At 41.1% G+C, this 15,169-nt stretch overlaps 1 protein-coding gene across 1 annotated transcript in view; it reads left to right on the forward strand.

The window, feature by feature from the left end:
- Positions 1 to 13,781, forward strand: part of coq6 (coenzyme Q6 monooxygenase) — a 34,624-nt gene extending 20,843 nt beyond the window's left edge. Inside the window, exons 3-12 of the mRNA XM_060934247.1 lie at positions 2,024 to 2,082; positions 6,699 to 6,825; positions 8,173 to 8,303; positions 8,398 to 8,505; positions 8,643 to 8,705; positions 8,871 to 8,978; positions 11,366 to 11,568; positions 11,846 to 11,961; positions 12,701 to 12,867; positions 13,586 to 13,781. Of these exons, the coding sequence (XP_060790230.1) occupies positions 2,024 to 2,082; positions 6,699 to 6,825; positions 8,173 to 8,303; positions 8,398 to 8,505; positions 8,643 to 8,705; positions 8,871 to 8,978; positions 11,366 to 11,568; positions 11,846 to 11,961; positions 12,701 to 12,867; positions 13,586 to 13,615 (1,112 nt within the window). The 3' untranslated portion in view covers positions 13,616 to 13,781. The remainder of the gene's footprint in view (positions 1 to 2,023; positions 2,083 to 6,698; positions 6,826 to 8,172; positions 8,304 to 8,397; positions 8,506 to 8,642; positions 8,706 to 8,870; positions 8,979 to 11,365; positions 11,569 to 11,845; positions 11,962 to 12,700; positions 12,868 to 13,585) is intronic.
- The last annotated feature ends 1,388 nt before the right edge of the window (positions 13,782 to 15,169 follow it).

A 15,169-nucleotide genomic window follows, 5' to 3' on the forward strand; every position in this document is an offset into this window, starting at 1 on the left:
TTCATGAGCTTTCTGCCCTGGCCAAATGTGAGTGCTATTGAGAAAAGGAAGTGTCGAGGAGAAACAGAAGAAGAAGGATTTGTCACACGTACACTCAAGCACAGACACACATACTCGGAGCAGTGGGCGACTATGCTACAGTGCTCGGGGAACAGTTGGGGGTTTGGTGCCTTGCTCAGGGGCACGTCAGCCCAAGGTTGCCCCATGTTAACCTAACCGCATGTCTTTGGACTGTGGGGGAAACCAGAGCACCTAGAGGAAACCCATGCAGACACGGGGAGAACATGCAAACCCCACACAAAGACCCCCATTGGCTGCTGGGCTCGAACCCAGAACCTTCTTGCTGTGAGATGACAGTGCTAACCACTGCACCACCGTGCCAACATTTTAGGCACAAAGTGGTAGAGTACACATTTGTACTGATTTATGAGTCAACCCTTGCTAAAGCAGACCGACAGCAAAGCCTCCAACCAAACCATGGATCCAGCTAAAGAAAAACAATATAGTTTTAATGGGACAAAACATCACTGTGTTAAAGGAGCTAAAATTTATCGTAACAAAGGCTATCATCCAATTTAATATTATGTAGCCAGTAAAAAGATTTACTCTGCATAATACTGTAGCTCCATATCATTCAGTAGAAATACTCTTATTTTGGTGGAGTACTTAAAATAAATATGAAATGGTTGAAATAAGTGAACATTTTTCTCACTTCTTGCATGCTGTGGGTTGGTATGATGCATTTAGTCATGTAAAGCACATGTCTCTTTCACCCGCTGCTGTTTTACAGCTGTAACTGTACACATTATGGCTCGCCTGCCTGAGTGACATAGCATACTCGGACAAAATAACTCGAATCTGTACAAAACGGCAAGCAAATGCTAAAGTATGTTTAAAATGTTATACTAAGCATCTAGAACAAATTGCCGAATTTGCCATACAATGAAGGAAAGCACTACTTTGGACGAGTCATCTGATGTGGGCCAGGTCTGAATGATGTAATCCTTGTTAAAATTTTTGTAAACAGAAAATGAACTCAGTTTTTCCGTAGATGTTTTAGAATGTGGCACAGCTGTTTTGTTCATGCATTGTGTTGCTGTCAGCTTGTTAGCAAACCTCAGGAAAACTAACTAGCCAAGTATAGTGTCCTTACCTATCGTGACTTTTTTTTTTGCCATAGCAGCAACCTCTAAATTAAGTTATCCTGCAGTACGCCATAACTGGCCATGTGTCTTTCTTAGTGCATGATGAGCCATGTAAGGGTTCATTTAGAGGCAGCGCTCTGGTTAATTGAGGGGCATTATACAGTGAAAGGGCTCTCAGCAGGAAGAAAGTACATCTGCTCCAATCACAGCAGAGCTCATAGAGAGGACGCTGTCATTAAGCCTATTTGCAGCAATGCTTGTGGATAGAAGATTCAACAGGAAGTAGGTCAAAGAATAAAGGAGACTTGCACACAGATCATTTGGAAATTTGGCTGTATGTCCACTGCTCCTATTCATTTTGTTCCCTTACCTTATTTAAAGTGGCTTGTTTGGGGCAATTTGAGAGAATGTGTGATATATGTGGACAATATTGTTTCTTTACTTTAGTAAGAGGCATTTTAAAACTAGGAATGCAGCACATTACAGGGCTTTTAAATTGCATTTGAAATGATTTGAGGAAATGCAAGTTAATATGAAATGATTTGAGGAAATGCAAGTTAATACAGATCAAGTTTGTCAACACATAATGACGCCCAATAATTAATCATGGTATCATACAGTGTTTTTCGTCTTTACATTCTGACTTAAAAACAACAGGCTCATTGTTTTTTTTTAATCTTTCGGGCTTGCCCCAACTCAGATTTGTCATCTCGTTTTAAAGCAATAGCTTAACTACAATGCACGGAAAAGTCATTTTACAGATTAAGTCACATGTGTAGGTGTGATCGAGCCAGCATTTGGCAAGCCTGATTTATTTTACTAATCCACGTGAATTCTTACCCACGCAGTGACTCAGCTTATGTCTTTTTATATAACAGGTCTTGGAGCTTGGGATCATATAGTCAAACTGAGATGCAAACCCTATCAAAAAATGCAGGTTTGTATATGATCGTACAGAACATTGTAAAGTGTGTGTGTGTGTGTGTGAGAGAGAGCGAAAGATTAAGAAAAATGAAATCACTATACAGTCATGTGAAAAAATAAGTACATCCCATGGAATTCCCCCAACATATTTGAACAAGCAAACACTTCACCCTCTTTAATCCACTGCCTACAGATAAAGGTCATATACTTGAACAAAACCACAAGGAAAGTGAGCTGCTTCAATCATTTATTCAACAAAAATATCAATAGGTATAATATTCTTCTGTGGAGAAAGTAAATGCACCCTTGGCCTCAGAAGCTAGTATTGCTCTCTTTAGCAGAAATAATTGTCGACCAGTCTCTGACATCAGTTTGCTGAAATTTTTTGACCAGTCTTCCATGCAAAATTCCTTCAGCTACAAGATGTTTGAGGGTTTTAGTGCATGTACTGCCCTTTTCAAATCTCCCCACAACATTTCAATGAGGTTCAGATCTGGGCTTGGCTAGGCCATTCCATAACCCTCCATTTGTTCTTTTTGAGCCATTCCTTGGTGGATTTGCTTGTGTGCTTCGGATAATTATCCTGTTGACAGGTTCCTCTCTGGTTCAACTTTCGAACAGATGGCCTTGCATTATCTTCAAGTACACTTTGACATGATGCAAGGTCAAGGTCTTTTTATTTGTCATTTCAACCATATACAGTTGGTACAGTACACAGTTAAAACAAAACTACGTTTCTACAGGACCATGGTGCTACATTGAACATCACAGGACTACAGATCTACATATAACAAAAAGTGCAACGAGTGCAACACTTCAGACAGAAAATGACAATAGACAATAAACGATACAAGCAACCTAAAGTGCAGACACGAGCAACATAAGGCTGTAGAATTGAGTGTGCATTATGCAGAATTCATATTTGAATCAGTGACTGCAAGCCCAGTCCCTGGGGCAGCGAATTGACCCCAAACCAGAACATTTCCACCAGCTTTTTCTCCTGAGAAGCTCTCTTTGTACATGTGTACTGTTCCTGTGGTCAGACAACTCCATCTTTGAGTCGTCTCTCTGGAGCACATTATTCCAAAAGGTCTATATGTTCTATTGCTGATATGTTCATTGGCAAACTGTAGTCTTGCTCTAATGTTCTTTTTGGACAGCAAAGTGTTTTTCCTGGCACGCCTCCCATGCAGGTCAAATTTGTCCAATCTCTTCCTGATTGTAGACTTATTAATTTTCACACCAACAGTTGCAACTGATACCTGCAGATCCTGTGATGCAATTTTGGCATTCTTGGAGACTTCTTTTAGCACCAAATGGCCTGCTCTCATGCTGAATTTCCTGGGGTGGCCAGTCCTGGACAAATTGGCAGTTGTTTGAAATTTGTGCCACTTGTAGATGACTTTCCTTACAATGGAATGTTTTATTTCATGTAATTTAGAGATCTTTTGAAATCTCTTGCCAGTCTCATAAGTGTCCACAGCTGCTTTTTTTTTTTTTGGAAGGCCTGAAAGGGCTATTTAGATTTTTACATGATGACACCATACGCTTCAATAGCAAAGAGGACACCAGACCATCGGTGTTGGGTTTAAATAAGAAAAGTTACACCTGCAAGTGGTTCTAATCAATGGCACCTAAACTGGAACACCTGACACTAATTTTATTGACGTGAAGGTCTGATAAATGTAAGGGTGTACTTACTTTTTTTTTTTCCATGTGACTGGTCTGGTTTTTATCCCCTGCTGCCCGAAAGGCCCGAAGGGGGATTGTCATGGTGAAGTCCATCTGTCTGTCCGTCCGTCCGTCTGTTTGTCCGTAAGTCCGTCCCGGAAAGGGATCTCACCTTCTGAAATCAACTCCTCTCACAATCTGTGGTTGGTAGAAGAGAGCAACTGGACTTGCTTGAAAAGCAACATCTTAGCCAGAGAGGTTCGTTCATTTTTGTCAACCTGGAACGACCATCACTGAACAGAGGTGGGTGTCATCAGCCACCTACAATGCAGCCATCAGCATTCTGATTCGGATTCTATGACGATCCATGAGAGGATAAATACTTGATACTCCCTATTAGACAGACAGAACTGAGGATGCCTTTCGGATGAGAGGCGAAACGTCTTCAAGACTTTTCAAGCAAGTCCAGTTGCTCTCTTCTACCAACCACAGATTACTATGTACCTGGATAACTGAGTATCTTCACAGATAAACTCCTCTCACAGTTTTTGGAGGAATTTCACGAAACTTGCCAAAAGGCTTTGTTATAGGACAGTAATACACATACTGCAATTTTGTTTGCGATCCATTGTAGTGGGGGATATTGTGCTCTCAGCACTCCTTTTTTTTTTTTTTTTTTTTTTTTTTAATTATGAAAATGACTCCAAAATATGGCGGCACGGTGGTGTAGTGGTTAGCGCTGTCGCCTCACAGCAAGAAGGTCCGGGTTCGAGCCCCGTGGCCGGCGAGGGCCTTTCTGTGCGGAGTTTGCATGTTCTCCCCGTGTCCGCGTGGGTTTCCTCCGGGTGCTCCGGGTTCCCCCACAGTCCAAAGACATGCAGGTTAGGTTAACTGGTGACTCTAAATTGACCGTAGGTGTGAATGTGAGTGTGAATGGTTGTCTGTGTCTATGTGTCAGCCCTGTGATGACCTGGCGACTTGTCCAGGGTGTACCCCGCCTTTCGCCCGTAGTCAGCTGGGATAGGCTCCAGCTTGCCTGCGACCCTGTAGAACAGGATAAAGCGGCTAGAGATAATGAGATGAGACTCCAAAATATCAACTTTGTGTTTATTTGTTGGCGTATATCGCCTTTATCTGCACTGTATTGAAGAGGGCGAAAAGTTTGCTTGTTCAAATATGTTGAAAACAATCCATGGGATGTACTTTTTTTTTTCACATGACTGTATAGCGTATTGATAAACATTTTGGGATCTGTATGCAGTCCACATAGTGGTGAGAGAACTTTGTCTTATTTTTGGGTGGAGGTGTTTTGGTTTTTTTGGGTTTTTTTGTTCCCCTCCCGTGTTCCAACTTTGAAATGAGCCACTTGACAAAGTAGTGAGCCAGTGTTATGTGACCACACATAAATATGCTCTTACTGTACTTATAACAATAAGAGTTACAATTGAAAGGGCACGACATACACATTTTCAGGAGGTGTAATTAAAATAATGAGAAGTTCAAATAAACATAATTATTTCATGCTTATGCTCTTCACATGAAATTATGGCACAAGAAGTTATTGTGTGGGGACATCAAAGCAAAAAGGCAAAGTTCTTATGAAGTGTACTATAATATAATTTGTTAGTTCACAAAATTTGTATTGCCTTAATGCAGCAGGCTTTATACCTCATTTAATGCGCTGTCACAATAAATCACGGCAGATTAAACTAGCGGCTAGTTCCCGGTCTACTAATTAGGGGACTTCATTGGGAAAACAGGAGCTAGAGGGGGGAAAAAAAAGCTGTGGAGAGCCCAGAAGTCAGCAGCAAAGCACCCTTGGTTACTGCGCTCCTCTAGAAACGCGGGTCCACCTCGTAAGATGTGGCTATCCTCCATGCGAAAAGAAATCTTGTGGTTTCTGGGTAAGTGAAGGATGTCATAAGAGGCCACTATATGGTATCCCTCACTCGCTGTACCTTTTCTGTACCCCGTAACCCCATCTTTTTTCTGTCCTGCGTATCTGTTTATGTTCAAACAAGGGAAAGAATTGCAATGGACTGAGGTCAACCTAACAAGATTCCCTTTCACCCTCCAATTAAGACCAAGTGGTTAGAGGAAAAAGACCAAAATGGGTTTGGGAAATGCCAGCTACCAGAAAGTGTATTTTAAAGGTTTGGAGGTTCCCTACAGAGTTATCGGATAACCAAAATGGCTTGTACCTTTTCTAGTATCTCTGGAGCAAAAATAGCTGTGTGAAAATGCTCATTGTGAATGACGGCAGTGACTAAAAGCACACCGCAACACACAGTAGCATGAGAGTTATCAACAGCAGTGTTTTTCCTATGTGTAAAATCCTTGTAATTCTGGGTTTGGTCACGTTTAAAATCGTCCACCCAACCGTGTTTGAAAAAGTGCAAACCCAACACTGTTAGTGGTTTTAGTATGGGCATATCCCAAGTGCTTTATGACTAAAAAGATAAAAATCCTTTGCATTCTGTTCCTTGTCACCTTAGTAACAAGTTGGTTGAGGTCTTAAAAGAGCAACTGTTTCAACACCTAAATCATGTTTGTGTGTAAAAGCAAAAATAATATTTTACAGGCTGAAAAGCAATCCATCTTTTAAAAACTGCAGCAAACAGAAAAGCCAGCTTGAGAGCAATGTTCACATATTCATTAGTTACTATTTGCTTATGAATATAAATACTGTAAACTATAAATACAGGTGTAAACCCACATAAAGAATTGTTTGATATTCCTTTGCCTCAGAATGCTTCCCAGTTTAACCAAATAACTCAGGGAGTGTTGATGGTTTTTGCCCAACTCCGATTCTGGTTTGCTTGGTGTTTTTGGCTGGACTTGAGACTGTAGTTGAGCATCTTTGATGTGTTCTAGTTCAGTGTAGCCCATGCTTTTGGAAATCCAGAAATAGAGCCTGAGTGACATTTAGGATAACAGCTATCTGGCCTTTTGCTTTAGGTTTGGGATGCGTGTTCTGACGCCCTGATCACGTTCGATAAGGAGAATCTGCAGGACGAGATGGCATACATTGTTGAGAACGACGTCATTGTGGCTGCTCTTACCAAGCAGCTTCAGCTACTCGCTGGTAACCAATTTATATTTTTTAATCTTTAATTAATTGTTGTTAATTATGTTTGTTTTTGGGGACCCGACAATAGGCGATTGACCAGAAGGATGAGAGTTCCTGGCACTGCCAGCCTGCCACTGTTGGTTCCTTGAGTAAAGACCCTTAACACTCAACTGCTGCATTGTATCCTGTCTCGGCTGGGAAAATGCTTCGGATAAACATGTCAGACGTATGAGCAAGTGGAGTGTATTTGAACATTTGAGTTTAGAATTTAGCCATGGATTTTATTAGGCCCATAATCCTTTGGATTAAAACTGGTATCCTGTCAACATCAGTGACAAACTGATATTGTTTTTCTGCAACTTGGTTTTTGATTTGTGGCTGCTACTCTGTAGCCTTCAGTTTTGCACTGACTGCATGGTGGTGCTTGCCGTTTATTGCTGTTTTTCCTTCTGCTCTCAGGAGCTTCCCGTAGTGCTTAATGGAGCCTGTGAACCAGAGCCTGGACTGCACCCAGTTGGTTCTATGGCTGCCCTGGCACATGATGATGCCACAAACTGTTCCTTCCTGCCTGTTGCTTTTGTTTATTTGTACTTTTTTTTTTTCCTTTTGGATTTTTTAAGGACCTAGGCTCTTTGATGGGCTCATGTTTTCTCTGCTATTTCAATCATGTAGCACATGATTAGAGTTACAGTTTCCATGAGAAATAGTTTTTCCACAAGACATGCAGACACGTGCAGTAGTCTACTGACCCATTCGAAAACCGCATTTCACACTGGAGCATCTCACAAGCTCTGAGTGCTGGCGGTATTCAGTTGCAACAAATTGTTGCAATTAGCCAAGCCGCTCTCAGTCTCTGCAAATGAAATCTTCACCCTGCTTTGTCATGCCTTTTGGGGAAAAAAAAAATCTATTTTACACTCAGTAGATGTGGCAACACGTGTCTGTTCATGTGCAAGTGGACCACCTTTTTCTTTTTCAGTATTCAGACTACTTTTTCTTGTTTTATCCTGCCTCTTTTGGCTAGCACAGGCTTTGGATGACTTCTCTGTAATCAGCATATGCAGACAATATTAGTCACTAGTGTTCAGTTTAGTGGACAGGATAGTCTCTAACTGCAAATGGTTGTTAGCGTTTTCTCTTCTTTAGTGTTTTCTGCTACTGCCAAAGAAGGTTTTGGTATGTTTGCCTTTGCATTTTGGGGTTTGCTTCTTGCATTTTGCATGATTGATGCGTAATTGGGTCTTGGGAAACGTGCACTCTTTTTTACAGAATATAGTTTATACAGGTAAATCAGTATTCAGGATCCATCCTCTCTGAAATGCTTGACTCATTCTAATATCTTTCCTTTTTTTTCTTGCCTAGGTCAAGTTGAAGTGCAGTACAGAACAAAGGTGGTGAAGTACACTTGGCCCAGGCCTTTCCAGGTGGCTGACTCCATCCCTTGGGTTCAGGTGACTTTAGCCAATGGACGCACCTTGCAGACCAAGCTGCTGGTGAGAAGAATGTAGTGATCATGTGATCCACTCATTGTTAGCCTTATAAGAGAGGTATTGTGAAGGTTATACACTTTGCTGCTCGTATTGACAGATTGGGGCAGATGGACCCAACTCCATGGTCCGACGAGAGGCAGGGATTCCCACTGTCAAGTGGAATTATGACCAGTCTGCCGTAGTGGCCGTTTTACATTTATCCGAGGTATGTGGACAGTAAGAATGTAAACTCCATTGTGTGCGCACGGTTCTTCATTTGTAATCAGAGTGCTTTGGTTTGTTTAAAAGTATTTCAGTTCGCCTCAGCGGACTCTGTCATTTTGTGTTTTCTCGTATGTGCAGCCTACTGAAAACAATGTGGCATGGCAGAGGTTCCTCCCAACCGGGCCAATTGCAATGTTGCCGGTAAGCTGCTACTGACTGGGGTGGATTGATATTCGAGGTCAGGCAGTTGGAGCTGGATTATAGTTCTTTATAGCTGATTTGCACAGCTGCTGAATAGAAAATCATGTATTCATTAATGGATTTCATTCTTTTCTTTTTTATTATTTTTTTCTTCTTCTTCTGCAGTTGTCGGATACACAGAGCTCTCTGGTTTGGTCCACCAGTCATCACCATGCAGAGGAGCTCCTTCAGATGGATGAAGAGAGTTTTGTGGATGCCATTAACAATGCATTTGTGAGTCCACACTCACCCCAAGTTCATTTGAGAACACTATACAGGTCCTTCTCAAAAAATTAGCATATTGTGATAAAGTTCATTATTTTCCATAATGTAATGATAAAAATTAAACTTTCATATATTTTAGATTCATTGCACACCAACTGAAATATTTCAGGTCTTTTATTGTTTTAATACTGATTATTTTGGCATACAGCTCATGAAAACCCAAAATTCCTATCTCAAAAAATTAGCATATCATGAAAAGGTACTCTAAATGAGCTATTAACCTAATCATCTGACTCAACGACTTAACTCTAAACACCTGCAAAAGATTCCTGAGGCTTTTAAAAACTCCCAGTCTGGTTCATTACTCAAAACCGCAATCATGGGTAAGACTGCCGACCTGACTGCTGTCCAGAAGGTCATCATTGACACCCTCAAGCAAGAGGGTAAGACACAGAAAGAAATCTCTGAGTGAATAGGCTGTTCCCAGAGTGCTGTATCAAGGCACCTCAGTGGGACGTCTGTGGGAAGGAAAAAGTGTGGCAGAAAACGCTGCACAACCAGAAGAGGTGACCGGACCCTGAGGAAGATTGTGGAGAATGGCCGATTCCAGACCTTGGGGGACCTGTGGAAGCAGTGGACTGAGTCTGGAGTAGAAACATCCAGAGCCACCGTGTGCAGGAAATGGGCTACAGAGAAGCAGCACTGGACTGTTGCTCAGTGGTCCAAAGTACTTTTTTCGGATGAAAGCAAATTTTGCATGTCATTCGGAAATCAAGGTGCCAGAGTCTGGAGGAAGACTGGGGAGAAGGAAATGCCAAAATGCCTGAAGTCCAATGTCAAGTACCCACAGTCAGTGATGGTCTGGGGTGCCATGTCAGCTGCTGGTGTTGGTCCACTGTGTTTTATCAAAGGCAGGGTCAATGCAGCTAGCTATCAGGAGATTTTGGAGCACTTCATGCTTCCATCTGCTGAAAAGCTTTATGGAGATGAAGATTTCATTTTTCAGCATGACCTGGCACTTGCTCACAGTGCCAAAACCACTGGTAAATGGTTTACTGACCATGGTATTACTGTGCTCAATTGGCCTGCCAACTCTCCTGACCTCAACCCCATAGAGAATCTGTGGGGTATTGTGAAGAGGAAGTTGAGAGACACCAGACCCAACACTGTGGATGAGCTTAAGGCCGCTATCGAAGCATCCTGGGCCTCCATAACACCTCAGCAGTGCCACAGGCTGATCGCCTCCATGCCACGTCGCATTGAAGCAGTCATTTCTGCCAAAGGATTCCCGACCAAGTATTGAGTGCATAACTGAACATAATTATTTGAAGGTTGACTTTTTTTGTATTAAAAACACTTTTTTTATTGGTCAGATGAAATATGCTAATTTTTTGAGATAGGGATTTTTGGTTTTCCTTTACTTTTTTGCCAAAATCATCAATATTAAAACAATAAAAGGCTTGAACTACTTCAGTTGTGTGTAATGAATCTAAAATATATTAAAGTCTAATGTTTATGAGTACATTACAGAAAATAATGAACTTTATCACAATATGCTAATTTTTTGAGAAGGACCTGTAGATGCTCTTCTGAGGAGATTTCTGACATAGCAAATAGAGTTGTTTGTGTTGTCTTGCCTACAAGTCTGTTTTCAAGATTTCTCTATGTTTCATATTTCCTGGTTTTGGATAGTCCCTTCAAAGAAAATGTTAAAGAATAGTCGTTGGCCGGCTTGGCTGTTCCTCAGTGTTTAACGTCTCCAACCTGGCCCTCATACACATGCGCACACCTCATAGTTCAAGTTCAGAAACGCATCCCTGTTCCCAAGCTGGCTATTTTTGCTGAGCATGCTGGTCACAGGCCCGTGAGCTTGGGTCATGTCTGCCCTTATGACTGGTTTGCTAATTGAACCTGTAGCTTGCCAGTGTTGTTCATTATTGTTTCTTCAGACCAAATGTACAAAAATTTGTGGTCTGCTCAGATCTTCCTTTAATTACGTTCCACAACTGTTAGCCTACAAAAAGACTAAGTTGTGGTGCAAAAGCACAGTATGCAAATATTGTGCAGATAAACGTTCATAATAGTCCTGACCTGTACATTTTTACCAGAATTCTAGTTTTAGTAAAGGTTACAGGGTAACATTTCCCTTCTGTTGCTGCCCAACCCTTAACTCGTCAGTCTTTTATGTGCATCAAGAAACAAATCACATTCCTCATGATTCAGCTTTGCAGTGTTTGCAGTAATGTTGTTTTCATTAAAGGGACACATAAAAATGTTAAAATATTTCTTTGCTAAACAGCTCTGCAGCACAAAGTTTGGTGCACCATTCATTCCTTCATTTCGTTTAAACCCTTCTCATTCTTATCTCATTTCGTTTTGTTTTTTCCATTCTACAGTGGAGTAATGAGAATCAGTCTGACCTGGTGGAGGCTGCCGGTTCCTTGTTCCGCCATACCCTGTCCATTCTCATGCCCGATGGCGCCTCCACCCGCCAGCTTCCACCCAGCGTGGCAGCTGTTGGCCCTAAGAGCCGCGTAATGTTCCCTCTGGGAATGGGCCATGCTTCCGAGTACATCCGCCACAGAGTAGCCTTAATTGGGTATGTGCATCTGAGACCTTTGTGAAAACTAGTTAGTGGGGTTTTTTTTGTTTGTTGGTTTTTTTTTTTGCAAACCACATGTATTTGTCTTTCATTTTGCTGAAATTCATAAGTGTACAAAGGTTTTTTTTTTTTCCATTGTAACCATTTAGAGATATGTCTGTGTCAAAATGAATTTATGATTTGTGTGTTTTGCTGTCTTAGATTTAGCTGTTTGTAGGTGCCAGCTATTGAGTCTGTGATTTACACAATGGTTTATTTATTTCTCTTCCTTTAGGGATGCTGCACACAGAGTACACCCTCTGGCAGGCCAAGGTGCCAATCTAGGATTTGGGGATGTGGTCTGTTTGACACGAGTGCTAAGCCAAGCAGCATTCAGTGGCAAAGACCTTGGTAAGTGTTCCAAAACAAATAGCTGGAATAACTGTCAGTTTATGTACCTTCATATTTTTTTAATATGCCACATATTCATAGGTTTAAATATATAGTGTTTTTGTTTAATAAGCAGAAGCAAATAGTGCCAGGTCCCAAGCTAGAAATGTGCTTTTGAATTGATGGAGCATTAGGCAAAATCCAAGGATGCTATTCCAGATCTCACATACACGTTACATAAGGAATAACCATTTAAATGAAGGAAAGTTGTAAGACATTTGAGGGTTTGTGGTCGGAAATTCTACCCCTGTCTTCCTGAATAGCCTTGATATTAAACTTCATACCTTAGACCTCAGACCTGAGATCAGCATGTCTCGAGACATAATCCTTAGTCCATAGTTTCTTAAGTTCTTTTCCTTTTCTCAAACAAGGAAAAACTCAGAAGCGTTTTATTATACATCAAACCAGCGAATGTTTGTTTTTATTTCCCATTGCTGCCAAGAACTAAAATATAAATCTTTTTTTTTTTTAAGCGCCATAAATGGATGTAAAGTTTTGTTTTGATGTCTTTGCTTTTCTTTGGTATTCACTGCCTTTGAAGTAGCACATGTTTAGCTTTTGCACAGTTTCGTAACGTACTAAAATCCTTTGGTAAGAGTAGAGATTGAAAAGGAAGCGCAGCAATGTTATTATAATATTGGTTATACTGTCTACATTAAAAAAAGACTACATGATAAGTATTTTGTGCTTTGGCCTCCAGGCAACATGCAGCACCTGCTGGAGTATGAAACTGAGCGCCAGCGGCATAATCTACCCATGATGGCAGCCATTGACATCATGAAGAGACTTTACTCCACTAATGCTGCCCCACTGGTGCTACTGAGAACCTTTGGGCTCCAAGCCACTAACGCACTGCCCCCTGTCAAAGTAAGAACCCAGCGCACAGCTGTTTGTGTTCTCCTGTCCAGCTCATTGTCTCAAAATTATTCTAATATGAAATGTGTTGCTTGTTCACATCTTGCTTTCAAAGTGAACATATTTTTCTTCTTAGCAAATTCCTCGTTGTCCTCATCTGTGGCTCTCGTCTCACTCCAGCTACACTCTACTTCATATCACTTACATTTTGCTCTCTATTTTACTTCCTCTGAGATCTCGCTCTCTCCAACCCTGTCCCCCATCTTGTCCTCTGATTACATGCTTTTATACGCTGAACTGTGTCTGTAATTTACATGGTCAGGAGCTACTACTACAGCTAAGTTTAGCATCAAATTTACTGTTACTGAAAGTGTGGGTGGGGTTGCAAGCCTGTGCACAAGTGGTATTGGCTTGTGTTTTCACACTTCTTTTTATTACAGGCTGCTCAGATGAAACAGCCTGATTCCTTTACTAAGCAAAATCTACCAACAAGACCATATCTTGTTGTAAAGGCTTGTCCTGGGAGTCTTTGAGGCGATCTCACACAGTAGTAGATGCTTAAGGGTGTATTTATTTATTTATTTACTCCACCTATAATTTTCCTTCATCAACTTCAACAGGAACCAAACAATTCTTAGTTTTGTAAATTGCATGTGCAGTATGACTGAGCAGTGATTCATTTCATAATTGTTATATTTTTAGTTGTATATTTTGTCTTTTGTGTCCACAGGAGCAGATTATTGCATATGCCAGCAAGTAAATGACTGAACACAAAGCCTTATGGGTCAAGATGGCATGGAAATTTTGTCTACAGAATATATGTCACATCACACACATCACATTATCTCTAGCCGCTTTATCCTTCTACAGGGTCGCAGGCAAGCTGGAGCCTATCCCAGCTGACTACGGGCGAAAGGCGGGGTACACCCTGGACAAGTCGCCAGGTCATCACAGGGCTGACACATAGACACAGACAACCATTCACACTCACATTCACACCTACGGTCAATTTAGAGTCACCAGTTAACCTAACCTGCATGTCTTTGGACTGTGGGGGAAACCGGAGCACCCGGAGGAAACCCACGCGGACACGGGGAGAACATGCAAACTCCACACAGAAAGGCCCTCGCCGGCCCCGGGGCTCGAACCCAGGACCTTCTTGCTGTGAGGCGACAGCGCTAACCACTACACCACCGTGCCGCCCAGAATATATGTAAAAGTATAAATTTAATAAATTTCTATTTTACGTCATATGTATCTTTTGTATCAGATGTTTTCACATTTCAGGACATTGATCTTTTACCCTTTACACCTTTTGCAAAGGAAGGTGATGCTATTAAAGAACCACACCAGCAAGCCTTGCATAATTAAGTTATTCCACGAATTCGAGTCGTACATGAGCTGATAGCCAAATTGGTGCTACGTGCCTCATCAGCTATAAGCCATGTATGACAAGATTGAGTGGAATAACTGTTTTATTCTATCCACATTCACTGGATTTTGAGAAACTGAGCATTTTATTTTTATTTTTTGCAAATTTGATGAATAAAAGCTTTATACAAAACGTCTGACAATCATTTCTGCTTAGAATGTAAACAAACCAATGAAATGACAGCAATTTGTGAAAAATGCAATAATGATAATTCTTGAAAAATAAAAAAAAGATACATTCTTATCGTCAAATACTTACATTCCATATTTTGTTGCTTTTTTTGGGGGGGGGGTTCGAGTAGAGTTTTTCATCCTCGGTTGGTTTAGCAACACGCTCCGCCATTTTGTTTTTCTCTACTCATGGTATATGAGCTGATAGCCCCGTAGTAGAGTAGCCAATCAGAGCACGCGATTTCTCATATCCATTGAATGTGGATAGAATAATTACAGATGTACAGCGTTGTCTGATAAAGCAGTTTACTCTGTAAAGCTGCAAACTATTTGACAGTTGGCTAAACTTGCTGTGCGTCAGACACATTTACAAACACACTTCCAGTGTTTAAGCTCAAATTATATGACCAAAAGCTACAAGAAATTCAAATGAACATGAACCAAAGTGGTACTGATGAAGTGTTTCTCTCCACAAATGTAGATGACGTCCATATTGACAACACCTAAGAAGTATATAAAGCACAAAAACACGAGCAACACTTGGACTGCAATACTGAAGTGGCTTAAAAACAGTTTATGAAACCAAGATGAAAAAACATAGTCAGGCCTTTAATTTACAACATCCCATCCTAAGTAGGAACGAGACTGGCTTCCGACCAAAACTGCACACCATATCTGTTCTCTCCATACCCTTAACAACGTAACTGTCTCA

Source organism: Neoarius graeffei, chromosome 11, assembly GCF_027579695.1.
Source record: "Neoarius graeffei isolate fNeoGra1 chromosome 11, fNeoGra1.pri, whole genome shotgun sequence".
NCBI lineage: Eukaryota > Metazoa > Chordata > Actinopteri > Siluriformes > Ariidae > Neoarius > Neoarius graeffei.